This window comes from Diplotaxodon limnothrissa, linkage group LG10 (assembly GCF_057381915.1).
Source record: "Diplotaxodon limnothrissa isolate DT_005_m linkage group LG10, D_limnothrissa_male_GT1.1, whole genome shotgun sequence".
In the NCBI taxonomy this organism is placed as follows: Eukaryota; Metazoa; Chordata; class Actinopteri; order Cichliformes; family Cichlidae; genus Diplotaxodon; species Diplotaxodon limnothrissa.
Window position 1 is genome coordinate 5,037,909 of NC_140605.1, and position 16,644 is coordinate 5,054,552.

At 40.8% G+C, this 16,644-nt stretch overlaps 1 protein-coding gene across 1 annotated transcript; it reads right to left on the bottom strand.

The window, feature by feature from the left end:
* Nucleotides 1-1,983: 1,983 nt before the first annotated feature.
* On the bottom strand, nucleotides 1,984-16,280 carry LOC146623779 (endothelial cell-selective adhesion molecule-like). The gene is made up of 7 exons (XM_085364844.1): nucleotides 16,226-16,280; nucleotides 15,706-15,857; nucleotides 13,050-13,242; nucleotides 12,790-12,945; nucleotides 12,481-12,603; nucleotides 3,602-3,737; nucleotides 1,984-3,126 (listed from the first exon to the last, which is right to left on the bottom strand). Exons 1-7 carry the CDS (start codon nucleotides 16,278-16,280, stop codon nucleotides 2,589-2,591), a joined length of 1,353 nt encoding a protein of 450 aa, XP_085220970.1. The 3' UTR covers nucleotides 1,984-2,588.
* Between the last annotated feature and the right edge of the window lie 364 nt (nucleotides 16,281-16,644).

The window sequence follows — 16,644 nt, forward strand, 5'->3', positions numbered from 1 at the left end:
AATACATAAGTACTGAAGTGTGGTGGACCATTTTGAAAGGAGACCTGCCTTATGGTTCTAATCCTGATGTGATGCATAGTGGTGCTCTGCTGCTAGCTGATATATTTGGTGGCCTCTTTTTGATCTTCAGTTCAATTCAATTTTATTTATACAGCAAATCACAGTTGCCTCAAGGCGCTTTATATTGTAAGGTGGACCCTACAATAATACGGAGAAATAATACAAAGAAAGTCATATTATTGTTAGTTGCCCAACAGTAATATGACCCGCTTTGGCAACAGTGGGAAGGAAAAACTCCCTTTTAACAGGAATAATCCTCCAGCAGAACCAGGCTCAGGGAAGGGCGGCAATCTACCGCGACTGGTTGGGTTGTGGCAGATGGCCGGTTGTATATTTTTTCAGTTTCTTGATCCACTACTGGTCAAAGAAGGTGGCTCCTACTCCCTCTTGTTAAAAGCGAGAGCTTTATCCTCACTGTGCGGGACTGTGTGATCACCGGGTGTCTTTCTCTAATGCTATAAGCTCTTTGCGCCAGTCTAGAAGAACAGGTCCAAATAATGAATGTATGTAATGAATTTATGCTGATGACGCAGATGATGACTAAGTTACAAAAGAATGCCAACACAAAGTGGTAATAAAGGCAAACACGTCCCCTGTTTCTGTTGTCCATAAAGGCTGCACTCAACAACGTGCTACCAATTACCCCCCAAAATTCACATATTTACAATTTGAATGCTGCAGGCAACTTTAAATTATTAGTTATTAGCTATTAGCAGTGATGGGAATAACGGCATTACTTTTTTCAGTAATGAGTAATCTAACTAATTACTATTCCTATCGTTACAACGCCGTTACAGTTACTAACAAGAAAATGCGCTCCGTTACTATTTTTCAACAAACAGACGATTGAAGCTGTGTTCAGCTTACTGCATCTTATATCAGTTGCATGGAAGTAGCTGTAAGTAATGTGGACGCTACAGCGTTAAGTAGCTGCGCGCGCTCCCGCGGACGGTAATCATGATCACTGTCTAACGAAAAAGAGAGAGAGAGAGAGAGAGTTTTGTGACGTTTAGCGTGTTTGGAGTGTGTAGTTAGTGTGTAGTGTTGTGGATAGTTTTGTGTTGTGTGTCAGAACAATGAGGCGACTGCTGTCTCCAGGTAGAAACAGGAGTGATACACCTGCTGCTGTCAGACCTGCAGGTATCAGGCTGTGATGTTCTCCTTTATAGTGGACAGAAATTGTGTTTTTGGAGTGGCACAAATAATTTGTGTTGCATCTTATTGAATGCAGAACAACTGATTGTTCTGTAAATAGTTTGAAATGGTTATTTAAAAAATCAAGGTAAAAGGTAAATGGATGCAAATAACGTTGTTGTTTGCAAAACTTGTGCATAGGATTTTAAAATTGACAATTTATATTTGCATTTAAAGTTATGAAATATAATTCATTAAACATGTTTGTTGTTGTTACAGTAAAAAATATAACTTTTTCTACTCTGATTTTATGTTTTTTGTCTGATTTTAGATCAATTGTGTTAATACAGTATGTCAAAATGAAAACATAACTGGAAATTCAGACACGTGAGGTTGTGCTGAAAAGAATGATACCAAACAAGTAAACAGTTTTTAAAGGTGAAATGTAGAGGTCAAATCAGAAGTGGTTAAAATGGCCAATTATACCCTGGACCCCAGAGGGTTAAACATTTTTATAAAGTAACGCAATAGTTACTTTTCAAGTAATTAATTACTTTTAGAATATTGTAACTCAGTTACTAACAGTTACTTTTTTGAAGAAGTAACTAGTAACTATAATTAATTACCTTTTCAAAGTAACTTCCCCAACACTGGTTATTAGTACTAGTCAAGAATATAAGCAAATTTACTGTTCTGCAGTCCTAAACAGCTCAGTATTATCAGAAGCTTTTGCTCATCTGTATTTAAAGAAGTGAGTTTAAAAGCATTTTGAAAGCAAGTTGAAAACCCAACAGAAGCAAAGCCAAGAAAAAGGATTAGGATACTTTGCAAGGGCAAACTTTATCACACAACACATTATGTTGTCTTTTGATGTCTGGTGCTGAAATAGAGTTAATAATACATAGATTAAACCCAGTGTTTATGAGCAACATTCTCCTTCTTAAACAGTAATGACCTATGAGTCCTTCAGGTAGTTTCTCTAAATAAAGACAATGGATAAAGTGTAGCATGCTGGTGCTCTTTTTTTTCTGTCCGTGAGATTAGCACACACAGCGTTCCAGCTGCGGTTAGTAAATGGCAGGAGGAAAACAGTTTGGAAGAAATTACATTTAAAAATCTAAATATGAAAAATGAAAACATTAAAATCCATAAAGTAGAAAAGATGATACTGGACAAATGTATGAAAATCATATCTATACATAGTTTCAAATGTGTACAGTGCATACAGAGTACAAAAGAACTATAAGTAAGTATTCTTAAAGGAAGTAAACAGTGTGTCTGAGAGCTTGTTGGCATCAGTAAATGACCTTTCATTTTGAATTCTTTGCTAAATATTAAAGTCCCTTTGAAAAATCAGCAATTGATCCTTTGTGAGAGTATTCCCTTAGCTCATGCTAGACTAGAGATCCGGCCTGGTTCTGTGCAGGAACCATAATGGGCACGCCTCCCATTCGGGTGATGTTGGAGGCCATGATGGTGGAGGTGGGTAGTGGTGGCGGGGAGGGAGCGGTCTGGAGCTGCAGCCGAGGCTGGTTGTACGTTTGCGGCAGCGCCTGTGCCTGAGGCAACTGGGTGTAGCGCTCGGGTCTGGGCATGGAACCGCCATTGCTGCCGGCCTCGGGGGACAATGGCTGTTCACGTGGCAGGGTGGTGTTGTTGTTGTAGCTGTAATGGGTGGGAGTGGAGGCCCCTTGGTGGCGGGACGGTCTATAGCCGGCATTGCTGCCTGTGGCGGTGATGATGGATGCAGTGTCTGAGGGGGGGCGCTGTGGATACTGCTGCAGGTGGTGGTGGTGGTTGTTGTGGTGATGGGAGGACTCTTTGTGGTGTGGGCTGGAGGCGATGGAGGACAGGGTGCCATTCTTGGAGATGATGTCAGAACCCATGCCGCTCTTAGCCCATGACACACGCTTGGGAGCCTGAGCATCCTCCCTGTAGACATCGAGGTGCAGGATTACTTATTTGTGGCGTGTAGATTACTTTTAGAAATGCATAATTAGTTCACAGTAACACTGAAATGGAGTACTTCATTAAATCTTGAAACTATGGTAATTTGTTTCTGCTATCACAGGATATGAAAATTAAATCTGAAAAACAGGCTTCTTAAACAGGTGTGATAGAATCACTTTAGTTTGAGAAATGTGCAAGATCAAAATGTGCATTCCTGTGCAATTGGTACATGTCAAAAGTAAAACCTGGGTCATCTGCAAAGGACTAAAATGAATTTGATTCAAAGCAGCAGCAACAAGAACTTCATCTACCAACGCTGCCACTTATGACTTGCCTGAACTGACACTGTTTAGCACTGTGGCAAAAGGGTCCTGGTTCAGATCTGCTGGCCAGCTGAGATGCTGTTACGAATTTTAAATGATAAAATTCTGCTTGCATTTAAGCCACACTGACTCACTTGATTTCATTGGCCAAGTCATCCTCGTTGTTTCTTCTCCTTATCACGAAGACAAAAGCGAGGCACACAAAAAGGAGGAAGATGAAGCCAGCCACTGAGCCAACTGTGGCACCAACAATCACCCCCACTTTATTGGCTGGAATTAAAGAACATACAATTACTATCTCAAAGAATTTAAAAACACTTTTATTACCTCATTTCGTGTAGAATCAATAGTACTTGTACAGCACTGGCTAGAAAAGCAGATTAATGTTTTATATTCGAGTCATGTAAAGATGTCCTTTCTGTTTGACATAGAGATGGACTAATCAGGTGACCAGTTGTGCTGTGGCCTAGCAAATCAGTTTTAAGCTACAATTCAGTTTCATTTATATAGGGACAAATCACAACAGCTGTTGCCTCAAGGCGCTTTATATTGTAATGTAAAGACACTACAATAATGCTGCGATGTTGATCACTAATTTACCGCTGTCCATTGTTTTCAGGCTTCTGCAACATTATATATTCCCAGGACGCTAGGTTGTGTTGGGCATGGTTGACTGTCCAGACTCATGTTAAAGTAAGACAAATTAATAATAAGAATGGATACTTTATTGATCCCCATGGGGAAATTACTTGTTTTTCTCTGCATTTGACCCATTCACTCAGTGAAGCACTGGGCAGCCCACTAAGCAGGCGCCCGGGGAGCAGTGTGTAGGGACGGTACCTTGCTCAGGGGTACCTCAGGGTAGCCGTTAAGTGGATTCGAACCGCCGACCTTCCGATCATGGGGCGACCACTTTACCTACTGAGCTATCCCTGCCCCACAAATTCAGCCAACTTTGACAAAAGTATAATTTTCTTAGCTGCTGAATAGAAAAGTCAGCTAAGCTAATGGTTACAATGTAAAATGTCACAGCCCTATGCTAGCAACATTAAACATGTCTGGCAAACAGGGTTTGTTTTTTACTTTGAATCTGTGTAAGTCATGAGTGATAGGGGTTTATAATGATACTTTTGCTAAATTATTGTATATTTGTAATATTTTAATATATATGTAAGAAAGTTCGCTGCATATTCATTTAGTTTTCTTATGACGTGTCAGCAGTCATAAGAAATTAGTAGGATATGATCGTGTCTGAAGGAAATTGCCTTCCCGGGTTTCCTCCGTGGCGTGAGCGATAAGCAGAGTTCTGTCCTTTCCTTCTAAGATTCCTAATTATTTAAAGTAACACTCAGGTATGCCATTCAGCGTGTTAGTACGAGCTCGGGAGCAGCTTGGGAGAACAAGAAAACAGAGACTGCTTTAGGTTGCCTTCCCAATCGACTCAAAGGTTTATTTAGTACATAACAGCTTATATAGAGGAAAAAAAGGTTCGTGTGTCAGCTTTCCCAGTTCAAACCGGTACAGACCAAATAAGGAAACGTCTTCCTGCCTTGTGAGCAAAGAAGTATCCTGTGTGTAGTTTATCAGCTCAGCTACAATTTATGATCATCCCAGCAAAATACACTCCTAGACATAGAATACAGAGTTCTTTCATCAGTGAATTCTGAAACAAACCACCTAGCCTTTAACGAGCCTTTTCCAGGAGATAAAGAAAAAGGGAGGATGGGAGTAAGGAAGTGGTCTCATCTCTGTGGTGTTTTCGACCTTGGGGTACCAGCCTGTGAGTCTTACACATCAATTCTTGGGTCAGAGAGAAAAATAACTAAAACAAAGGGGCCTTATTGAATGACAGAGTTTTCCTGCATAATGTCACTATAAAACAATATCCAGTAAATGCTACCATGGTACTAAAATACCTAACAGTTCCCCTCTTTTATTATTTTTTAAAAATAATAACTCAAATAGAAAGGAAAAATCACAAATGTAATAACATAATATAAAAAGCAAATCATAAAATGTAATAGTTCACAACCTAATGTTCAATATACACATCAGGAACATCATTGGTAACATCTGACACATAATCTGGGTCAATTTGTGCCAATTGCAAATACATTGAAGTAGCTGTACTAGTAGCTATACGGGTTATCATTGAACGTACACAGGGTACCACACAACAGACAATAATCATCAAAAACATGCTGCAACGGTTACAAAGGCTACAATTAGTTCCTTCCATCTTCCAAACGTGTCCTGTAGCCACTTATGTAGCCACTGACCGTGACCTGTATTGGCAATTAGTTCTATCTGCAATGCTTCAAGTTTATTCATAGCTTGTGTGAATGAACCGTTAGGAGCGGTGTTATTGGGAATGAAAGTACAGCATACATCAACGGTTACTAGACCACAGGTACCGGTCCAATTAACAGGTAAAGCTAATCTAAGGGTATTATTGCACAACCAATAAGCATGTGGGATTGGTCTGGTCAGGCGCGTGATCATGTGTGATTTAACTAACTCCCCCCAGTCAGTGTCATTTAATACACCGTCTGGGGGAACAATGATCGAGTCTCTGCTCGAACTTGAACTGTGTGTGTGTTCCTCCAGATATGATACAACTTCAGCCACGGAGACAGCTAGCCATGTCTCATTACAGCGTGCACCTGGGGAGTCAGAGAAGAATGTATAGTTATCCTTTGTATAATCTATGTGTGTGTCTGGGCCAGTTAACTTTAGTCTGCGCAGACATATCATACTAGTATTAAAATGGAGAGGGATCTGTCCTAAGGGCAGTGAGGGCTTTAACCTATTCTTAGGGCGTTTCATTGGGGCACAGGTCCCTGCGGTGTCATTAGATAACTTCAATAATTCGCCTAATGGAGTCTCAGGGTTAGTTGGTGTGTGTGTGTGTCTAAGTAGGCAGTCCAGAGGGCTCAGAGTCAACTGTAAAGTGTCTTTAAGGAGAGCATTATCTCCACCGATTTTCTCTAGTCCCTCAGTGAGTGGGAAACCGGATATGGGGTATCCTACTATTACCTGTTCTGGATTAGCCTTTGAACAGACATAACAGTTACTGTTTCCTAAATCACGAGCGGCTGTTCTGGCATTTTCATACCAGGCGTTAGCTCCTGTTCTAGAGGGTGCATAAAATGGTTTATTAGTGGCGTCTATGTTGCTATTTACTGATTTTAGGGAACGTGAGGAGTGCATTAAGTAGGTGTCTTGCAAAATGGAGCATGAGGTATAGTCAGCAAAATATGACCTGCAGAAATGTGAACATGGTTGCAGTTTACAATACAAAATAGCAAAGAGAAATCCTAAGGTTAATGCGATAGATATGATAAATAACCTAAATATATAAGACAATATATAAGAAAAACAGTTCTTCAGTTGTCTCCTGGCCTGGTCCCAGGTTCGAGAGACACAGAATAAGCGTCGTATGATGACAATGGGCATTTCATTTTCTCCATTATCAGGATGGAATGAGTCTAGCTTTATCAGGTTAGACATCATGTGGTACTTTTGGCTTTCTGTTCCTGCTGGATGTTTGAGTACCTTGTCGTTGTTCTTTCAGGCGTTGTGTGTTAATCAGTGATTGCGTGTGTGCACTGGATCCGGGCGCTGGCTCGCCTGAGATGTCGTCTACCCGTGTGTTTATTTGCTCTAGTTCCGGGCGCTGGCTCGCCGGAGATGTCGTCTGCTTGATCCGACGCCTGAGATGGTCCGATTGGGCTGGTCTTAACCCTGCTGGCATGAATCCACTGAGGTTGTCCGTCTGTGAGGATGCTGGTTCTTCGTCACTGCCAGTACAGTCTGGGGCTGGAACACGCGCGGCCTCCCAGAGTGTCCTTGGTTTTAGTGGCTTCTCCAACATGCATCTCCTTGTCTCCACTGGTGGAACTGTGGAGGGGAAAGGCTGAGAGAGACAAACTTTCTGATAGTTATTATTCAGTTTTTCTACCAGGTTGTGAACATCAGTGGACAATGCAATATACATCACCTTCTACTAGCGGTGCCCCTCTGGAAGCTGACCATGGTGTTGGAAATAGTCTTATTTCAAATGGAGATAATTTGGTTACTGCAGATTGAGTCCTTCTAATCTCACACAGGACTTAAGTAAGTAATTTGACCCAGGTCATTAAAGTTTTAGCACACTTTTGAATTACTTCTAATGTGAATGAAGATCCTCTATCACTGTTAATCTGGTGAGGTATTCCGAATCTGGGTATTATTTCATTGCTCAACTTTTGACAGACTACTTCTGCAGTTTCTTTTGAGGTTGGATAAGCTTCTACTCATTTACTAAATTGATCCACTATTACCAGTAAGTACTTGATGCTTCCTTGTGCTGGCATATGTGTAAAATCAATTTGTAATGTATGAAATGGAAAATCTGGTTGTGGTAAATGCTGATGTTTTGCTTTTGATTTTCCTACATTAGTTCGTGCACATGTTAGACAGGTTGCTAATATGCGTTTTACTGCGTGTGATGTTTTCTCAATTACAAATCTTGATTTTATTGCCCCTATTACCCCTCTTTGTCCGACATGACTCACACAGTGAAAATGTCGGGCAAGGACTGGCATCAGGGAATATGGGAGGGCAATCAAACCCTTAAGATTTTTGTATAGGCCATCTCTGTCTTCTAAGGTACAGTCATTATTCTATGCAGAGGCTTGCTCTTGTATGAATTTTAAATCAACATTTGTGTCTAAATAGTCCGGGAGTGTAACAAGTGGCAGCTGTAGGGGCACAGATAATACTTCCTGCGGAGGTGGGAGCTGTGATGCAGCTGCAGCCTTGGCTGTCACGTCTGCTAAGGCATTACCTGTTGCTTCGTCTGTGTCAGCTGTACTGTGTCCTTTCGTTTTTACAACTGCAACGGCCGATGGTAGCTGTATAGCCTGAAAAAGTCTTTGAACAAAATCAGAATTTAGCAATTTATTTTCCATCAGCAGATCTAAATCCTCTCTGTCACCACAATGTGCCAAAGTCATGCACAACGCCAAATGCATAGCGGCTGTCTGTGTAAATCGTCACATGCTTATCCACATGGAGCTCACAGGCGCGTATTAAAGCCACGAGCTCTGCTTTTTGTGCTGAGTGAAATGGTAATGAGTGAGCCTCTAGTATGATGTCAGGCAATGTCACCACTGAATAGCCACAAAGAAATGAGTTGTCATTCGGCCTTGAACAGGACCCGTCCACATAAACCGTGGCTGAGTCTGAGATAGGTGTTTGCTCTAAATCTGGACGTGGTGCTGTGGATTCCTGTATACGTGTCATGCAGTCATGATCGTCAAGCCTGTCTGAGCCATCCTGTCGGTCAGAAGAACACAGCATAGGATCAATAAATGTGCTGGCGAATCAGGTGTGCTGCTCGCTTTTATAGTGAGATTTGCATATGTTGTGTAGTTATGTTTGCTAGAATGGTCGTGACCTGGTGATTGGTGTGTAGAATAGTGTCATGTGAGAGTGTGAGCTTCTCGCAGTCCCTTATCATGATAGAGCAAGCTGCTACTGCCCTCAGGCAGGCCGGCATTCCTGAACAATTCAGGCAGCACCTTTGAGTGGCGGAGGTCAGCACTCCCTGTAATGCATTGAAAGAGGCAGTCATTTCTGTGGACCACAGTATTCGAGGAGGCTTCTCTTTTTTACAACAGTCACGCAGAATGTGGTCATGAAAAGAACAGTCTGGTATCCACTGTCTGCAATAGTTCACCATGCCCAGGAAGGACAACATTTCCTTCTGTGTAGTGGGACGAGGGACAGAGGTCACAGCTTTGACCCTGTCTGCAGTCATGGAACGTTTTCCGTGAGACAGTGTGAATCCCAAATATTGAACAGAAGTCTGACAGTACTGCATTTTCTTTGCAGATGCTTTGTGGCCAGTCTTTTGGAGGTGCTGGAGAAGCATGTGTGTAGCAGTTTGACACAGTTTTTTCACTTTCAGCACAGAGGAGGAGGTCATCCACATGTGGATCAGGGTGCAGCCCTGGAGGAGTGAAGCACCATTGAGAAAGCAGCAGAGCTGTCTATCATGCCTTGGGGCAAACGAGTCCAAGTGTACTGCTTATTTCTATGTGTGAATGCAAATAACGGCTGTGTGTTACAGGTACTGAGAAAAAGGAGCGGAGCATAAATCCACCACGGTAAAATGTGTATGCAATGCATGTCAATATGCTGTGAACATCTGAAACGAGAGGTGGCAGAGGAATGTTGACTGCATTAATTTGCCTTAAGTCTTGTATGAAACGCCATACGCCAGGTTTGTTAGGCTTTGGCACAGGATTGACAGGAGTGTGGGCTTTATTACTCCTGTAGTCAATAAATCTCCTATGATGACATCTAGAGCTGCGGCTTTTTCCGTGGAAAGGGGATGTTGCTTGACATATACTAGCTTGTTGTGTTTTAATAGGTGTACGTGATAAAGTGTACAGTCAATAAATCCTATATCATTCTCACTTTTAGACCACAATGTCATATTCTGGTATTCAGCTGGCAATGTAACTGCAGAAATAGTACAGTGGATAGGGTAGGTTAGATCTATGTGTCGACATATTTCGTAACCTATGTCTGAGTTATGTAACAAAATCACTGTTTGACCGTCACTTGTGTGAGCAGTTATCATGTTGTTGAACAGTGTGAGAGAAACAAAAGTGTGGCTCCCAGTCATGGGATTACCTGTTAGTGGCGTCTGTACACGTTTTTTTTTTTTTGGCACAGTGTGTGACATAGAGTACCGGACAAAAAGGATGTTGAGTTCATTCTCTGCTGAGGGTCCAGCTGACACAGAGGATGTTCCTTCTCCATCATGTCGGTACATAGGGCAGAGAAAACATAAGCTGTTATCAGTGTCAGCAAACATTTCACCCTTTATGTTAAATGAAATACACAAATTCATTTTTGCTCTGGGTGTCTGCGGCTGCTGGAAAACTGAGCTAAATTTGCACCTCTAGCTTGTCCAACAGTGCATAAAGCGTTTTATGAATACTAGGATAGATTCATCAGGCTTCTGTTTACACATAGTTACTGCATTTAAGTCAATTTTGTCTCTGGACATTGTTAGCAGGAATTTCTTTAGATTCTTAAAGAAATCGGCGACTTTGTCATTATTTACCCTCCTTTTGTCCATAGCGGTAACATTTGATGCATCACGTCGCGGCATTCTATCATATATTTTCTACAGGACTTTTTAAGCAGACTACTTTTCTTATCACAAATGATATTCAACATTTCTACTGACCTGTTTTCTGGCGATAATCGTTCGGGATAAGGCTCCGAAAAGAAATTAGAATGCATTGAACTTCTTAAGTTGTAAACAAAGTCAGTCACATAAGCACTCCCGCATGTTCTGGATACGTGATCATGGACGTCTTCACCGATTCGCGGACGTAGGTTACACGTAACCGGAAATGGGAGTTATACTGAGCCGTTATTTGAGACTTTATTTTGTATTTTATTAATTTTTGGTTTTACAGGTACTTTAGATTTTTTATCGGACCTGTCTGTGGTCTTTGAATAATTCTGACTCATGTTCAGTGATTTCCAGAGGGGTTTACACGCTAGGAGGATTTATGTTAGTATTTTCGCTGCGGCACAGCTGAGGTCACTTTAAATTTATTGCTAGCAATTTTTTGTTTGTGTGAGCAACTCTCACTTAGCGAGCAACTTCTCGCTTAACGAGCAACTTCTCGTAAAACAACAGGCAACTTCCTGTGTCTTTCTGCTTTTAATTTACTGCTTTTAACCCTTGTATGGTAATCGGGTCTGTGAGACCCGTTCAACTTCTCCCTGTGTCACTCTTTGGTGAGCAACTTCTCACTTAACGAGAAGTATTTAAGACAACAGGCAACTTCCTGTGTCACTCTTTGGTGAGCAACTTCTCACTTAACGAGAAGTATTTAAGACAACAGGCAACTTCCTGTGTCACTCTTTCTGAGTGAGCAACTTAAACAAAATTAAAATATTCAAGACAACAGGCAACTTCCTGTGTCCACCAACACCACACAAGGGTTAATTTACTTTATTCGGGGACTGAGGAAGTCAGTCAGTGTATCTCTCTGGATCACTAAGTGAAACTTCGTCAGCATATCCCGTTTTTTTATGGATCGATCACTGAGAGAGGTATAATAGGTCTTTATATAAATATGAAAGACGCATATTTACCTTCTGTCAGTCATCCCACTTCTGACACCAAAATTGAAGGAAATTGCCGTCCTGGGTTTCCTCCGTGGCGTGAGCGATAAGCAGAGTTCTGTCCTTTCCTTCTAAGATTCCTAATTATTTAAAGTAACACTCAGGTATGCCATTCAGCGTGTTAGTACGAGCTCGGGAGCAGCTTGGGAGAACAAGAAAACAGAGACTGCTTTAGGTTGCCTTCCCAATCGACTCAAAGGTTTATTTAGTACATAACAGCTTATATAGAGGAAAAAAAGGTTCGTGTGTCAGCTTTCCCAGTTCAAACCGGTACAGACCAAATAAGGAAACGTCTTCCTGCCTTGTGAGCAAAGAAGTATCCTGTGTGTAGTTTATCAGCTCAGCTACAATTTATGATCATCCCAGCAAAATACACTCCTAGACATAGAATACAGAGTTCTTTCATCAGTGAATTCTGAAACAAACCACCTAGCCTTTAACGAGCCTTTTCCAGGAGATAAAGAAAAAGGGAGGATGGGAGTAAGGAAGTGGTCTCATCTCTGTGGTGTTTTCGACCTTGGGGTACCAGCCTGTGAGTCTTACACATCAATTCTTGGGTCAGAGAGAAAAATAACTAAAACAAAGGGGCCTTATTGAATGACAGAGTTTTCCTGCATAATGTCACTATAAAACAATATCCAGTAAATGCTACCATGGTACTAAAATACCTAACAGTGTCCAACAGAAATAATTAATTACATCGGTGCTCGCTGTTCATGCTTGATAATAGTGTATCTGAATGTGTGGTCCATAACTATTTTTCATCACTTATTTTTATTAATAAACCATAACCAGGGTTACACTTGCTGCGTACAGTTGGTAATGTGCAGGTCGATTGCGCAGCTCTTTTCTGCCACCGTGTTGCTGGCTGTGCACACGTATTTCCCCGACATGTTGCTGCTCAGGTTGTTCAGCTTCAGAGTGCCAGTCTTCTCATCTAAAACAGCAGTTTACATGGAAAAGACAGTCAAACACACATGAAGACACATTATTTCACATGTATAACAGTTCTCAAAGATGTGCTAAGTGACAATCCCAAAAGACGGTGTGCAGGCTGCTTTTTCTATCAATAATTCACATTTATAGCAAACAATGACTCTTTGTTTTTTCGCTGTGCACTCACTGAGCATGGGTGAGAAGAAGACCTCAGAGGTGGGGCTGGTTTTCTTCCACTTGTACAAAGGAATAGGTTTCCCAGAGCTGGACATGCAGATCAGAGTAACATTTCCTTTTACCTCTGGCTTCCCTGTCATAGAGCACTTCGGAACAGAAGGAGGGACTGAGGGGAGAGGATTATGTAATGTTTTATTACAAGACTTTCTGTTTTACTGTTTCACAGTGAATCTGAGAAGTACAGCTGTGCAACGGGTGAATTTCCCTTACCTTTCACATCCAGGGTAACCGTTTCAGTAATACCATCATTAACAATCTGAAAGATGTAGCTTCCTGAATCGGACTCCCGGGTGTTGTTGATGTAGAACGACACATCTGATGATGGCATCTGATGTAGGAAACCGACACGGCCCTTAAACTGTCCGTCAAACACCTTCACCTCGTTGTCGGTGTAGGAGATGATCTGGACAGAAGGACAGAAAGCAAGCGTCACATGAAACAAAAAGAAGATTAAAAAAAGGGGTTTTTTTGGGGTCTTTTAGTACATAAAAGAAAGCACACGAAGAAGTAGTTGTGCATAACAGATATCACTGACCTGTGTCACTGACATCCAGGTCAGGGATGTAATGGACTTTGTATTTATCCAAAACATTTCCAGAGATTTATTTGCTAAATGTCCAAGTGCAAGACTTTAAAGAAAAGAAAGTTTCACTAACACTGGTAAAATCAGCAGTGCTTACAGAGGAAAGTTCAGGACATCTTCAACAACTCACCTTAGTATCACTGACATTGGACAGAAGTTAGCTTCACTGACTCATCAACCTTTACTGGACTCTACACAAAGTTTTACAGCCTCCTCCAAAGCAACTACACATGACGCATATCGGCAGGTGAGGTAAACAGTGCACGGCGGACTCACAGCCCACACTTTAAAAAGGTACGTTCTCAGTTTAAACATTGGACATGTTTTCTATGTTCAGTTGTGAATAAAATAAAATCTAACCTTCACATTTCCACCTATAAGGCCAAATTAAACAGTAATATTAATGTTCTTGAACCTGATCTATAAATTCTCAGCTCTCATTCTCTGCAATTTAATTAACACAAATTATGCAGGTCTGTATTGTTAGATAAATACTACATTCTAACGAATATGGCTCTTGTACAATAAAAAACAAAACACAACAAAAGAAGCCTGATATAAAACCTAGTTCCAGCATATGTATCTCTGCAGTGGAAGGGGCTGAAATACAGTATAAATAGAACGGTTCAAGGCAGATGCATCATTTACAGTAAAAAGTAAAGATGTTCTTAGATTAAAATCTGTTTTCTTTGAGTAATCTAGTCACCTGATGGTCTGGACCTTGATCACTTGCTGTAACTGATGGAACCTTGAATTCTGCTTTATACCAGAGAATCCTGAAGGAAAAGCTCCTGCCATCAGCTTGTATTCTGAAGTTCAATTACATTTGAGTTATGCACCAGGAAAGTGATCCAGAACATAGCAGCAAAAGAAAACAACTTAAATCTGATTGAGATGCTTTGGCAAGACCTTAAACAGACCGTTTATTCTCAAAAGCCCTCCAATGTGAAAGAATTAAAGCATTCTGCAAAGAAGAGTGGGCCAAAATCACTCCACGGTGATCTAAACGCATCATCGCCTGTTACCTTAAAGGTAAGAACGGTGAGGAGCAAAAACTGTCTGTTTAAAAGAGAAGATGAACTGAGGGGCTGCACCAAGAACTCATGCATTGGTATTTATGATTACTTTCAACTACAAATGATGCCAAGCAACTCTAATAGCATTCAAAAACAAAACCAAGAGCTGGAAAAGGCACAATAGGTTCTTGTCAATTATTTTCTCCATATTACTATTATTATATTATGCATAGGAAACATATATTAGCAGTTTGGAAAAAATATCACTTTGTCAAATTTTAGTTACTTACATAATTAGTACCATACCATCCCATTAGAGCACTTTGCTCTCAGACTGTAGGCTTACTTGTTGTTCCTAGTTCATTTAAAAGTAGAATGGGAGGAAGAGCCTTCAGTTTTCAGGCCCCGCTTCTGTGGAACCAGATTTGGATTGGGGAGACAGACACTATCTCTACTTTTAAAATTAGGATTCAGAGTTTCCTTCTTGCTAAAGTAGTACAGTTAGGGCATGATCAGGTGACCCTGAGTTATGCTGAGGCTGCTGGAGGATTCCCATGATGCACTGAGTATTTCTTCTTCAGTCACCTTTCTCGCTCACTATGTGTTTATATACATATTATTTCTAGTTATTAACCTCTGTCTCACTTCCACAGCATGTCTTATCCTGTTTTCCTTCTCTCACCCCAACTGGTCGCAGCAGATGGCCCCGCCCCTCCCTGAGCCTGGTTCTGCCGCAGGTTTCTTCCTGTTAAAACTGAGTTTTTACTTCCCACTGTTGCCAAAGTGCTTGCTCATAGGGGGTCATATGATTGTTGGGTTTTTCTCTCTATTATTGTAGGATCTACCTTACACTATAAAGTGACTTGAGGTGACTGTTGTTGTGATTTGGTGCTGTATAAATAAAATACAATAGAATTGAACAATTTGTCAGAGGGGAATTGCTCACTTTATCTTGTCTAAACACATACGACTCTGAATAGATTGCAGTTAAGTTTTGTTCTTTTATCAGTGAAAATGTTTTTACATTTAATGAATGTTTCTTCCTGTAAAGAGTAAAGTAAGGTGAGACACTAAGGGAAATAATAAAAAAAAAACCCCTGTATCCTTTCCCTTCCTGAGTTCTCTTTCTTCCCCTAAATCTATTTGATTGTGATCCTCCTTTTGGATCATCTATCTGCACAGCACAGTAGTATTAGAAACCTTTAAGTCTTTTCTTGTCTTGGCTTGATATACAGTATATTAGACTTAAGTGTAATTGTTTCCTTACCATCTTCATCTGGCTGGTGTTAGGCATCAAAAAGTTCCAGGCGATACTCTTGGAATTTGGGTTGCCGCCAGTGTACCGGGCCTGCAGCTCCACATACTGACCCTCGATCACTTCTCCATTTTTCAGGGGTATTAAAAAGTTGGCCCATATGCCTGGATGAAGGAAGAAAGGGAAAAAACACACTGTAAAAATCACAGTTTTTTATTACTTTTATACACCACTGTACATGTAATCAATAATTGTAATCTCTATATTAATTTCTATTGTTAATCTCTGTCTCTCAGACAGTGTGTCTTTTGTCTGCCCCCCTCACAGCCAACCAGACGTGGTAGAAGAAGAAGCCGTCCCTCCCAGAGCAGAGGCTTCTTCCTATTAAAAGAGGTTTTTTTCTTCCCACTGTCACCAAGTGCTTGCTCCAGTTGCTAGAATGTTCTATGTAATACCGCAGGGTTTATCCTACAGTATAAACTGCCTTAATGTTGTGATTCAATTGAATTGAATTCTGACTCTGAATCATTACCTGTACAGTTGAAGGTGCAGCAGGAAACCTGTTTGGATTGTTCTTTGTTTCTCATGCCTGTTTCATGTTTGATGTCATATTTTTTATAATAAAAAGGTTATAAGCAGAATGATATTATAAGATTAATGAGGATCTGCTTAGCTTCTTTTTAATAATTGCCATTGATACTCCGTGTACAGGAGCGGAAACAATACTATTACGGGTGCAGTGCAGTGCAGTGAATTACAAAGCTTTTTTTCTTTACTTTTTGCTTTTTGCTAATTATCCAGTGCTCTTCTGACTTGTTTCTAATTTCTTTTTACGTGTATCTAAATATTTGATATGGACTCTGTTTATTTTGTACTTTTATTTACTGTGTCATCAGAGTGACAGGTATCTGTGCATTCATCCCTATCCAACTACATGGAGATATATCAGTG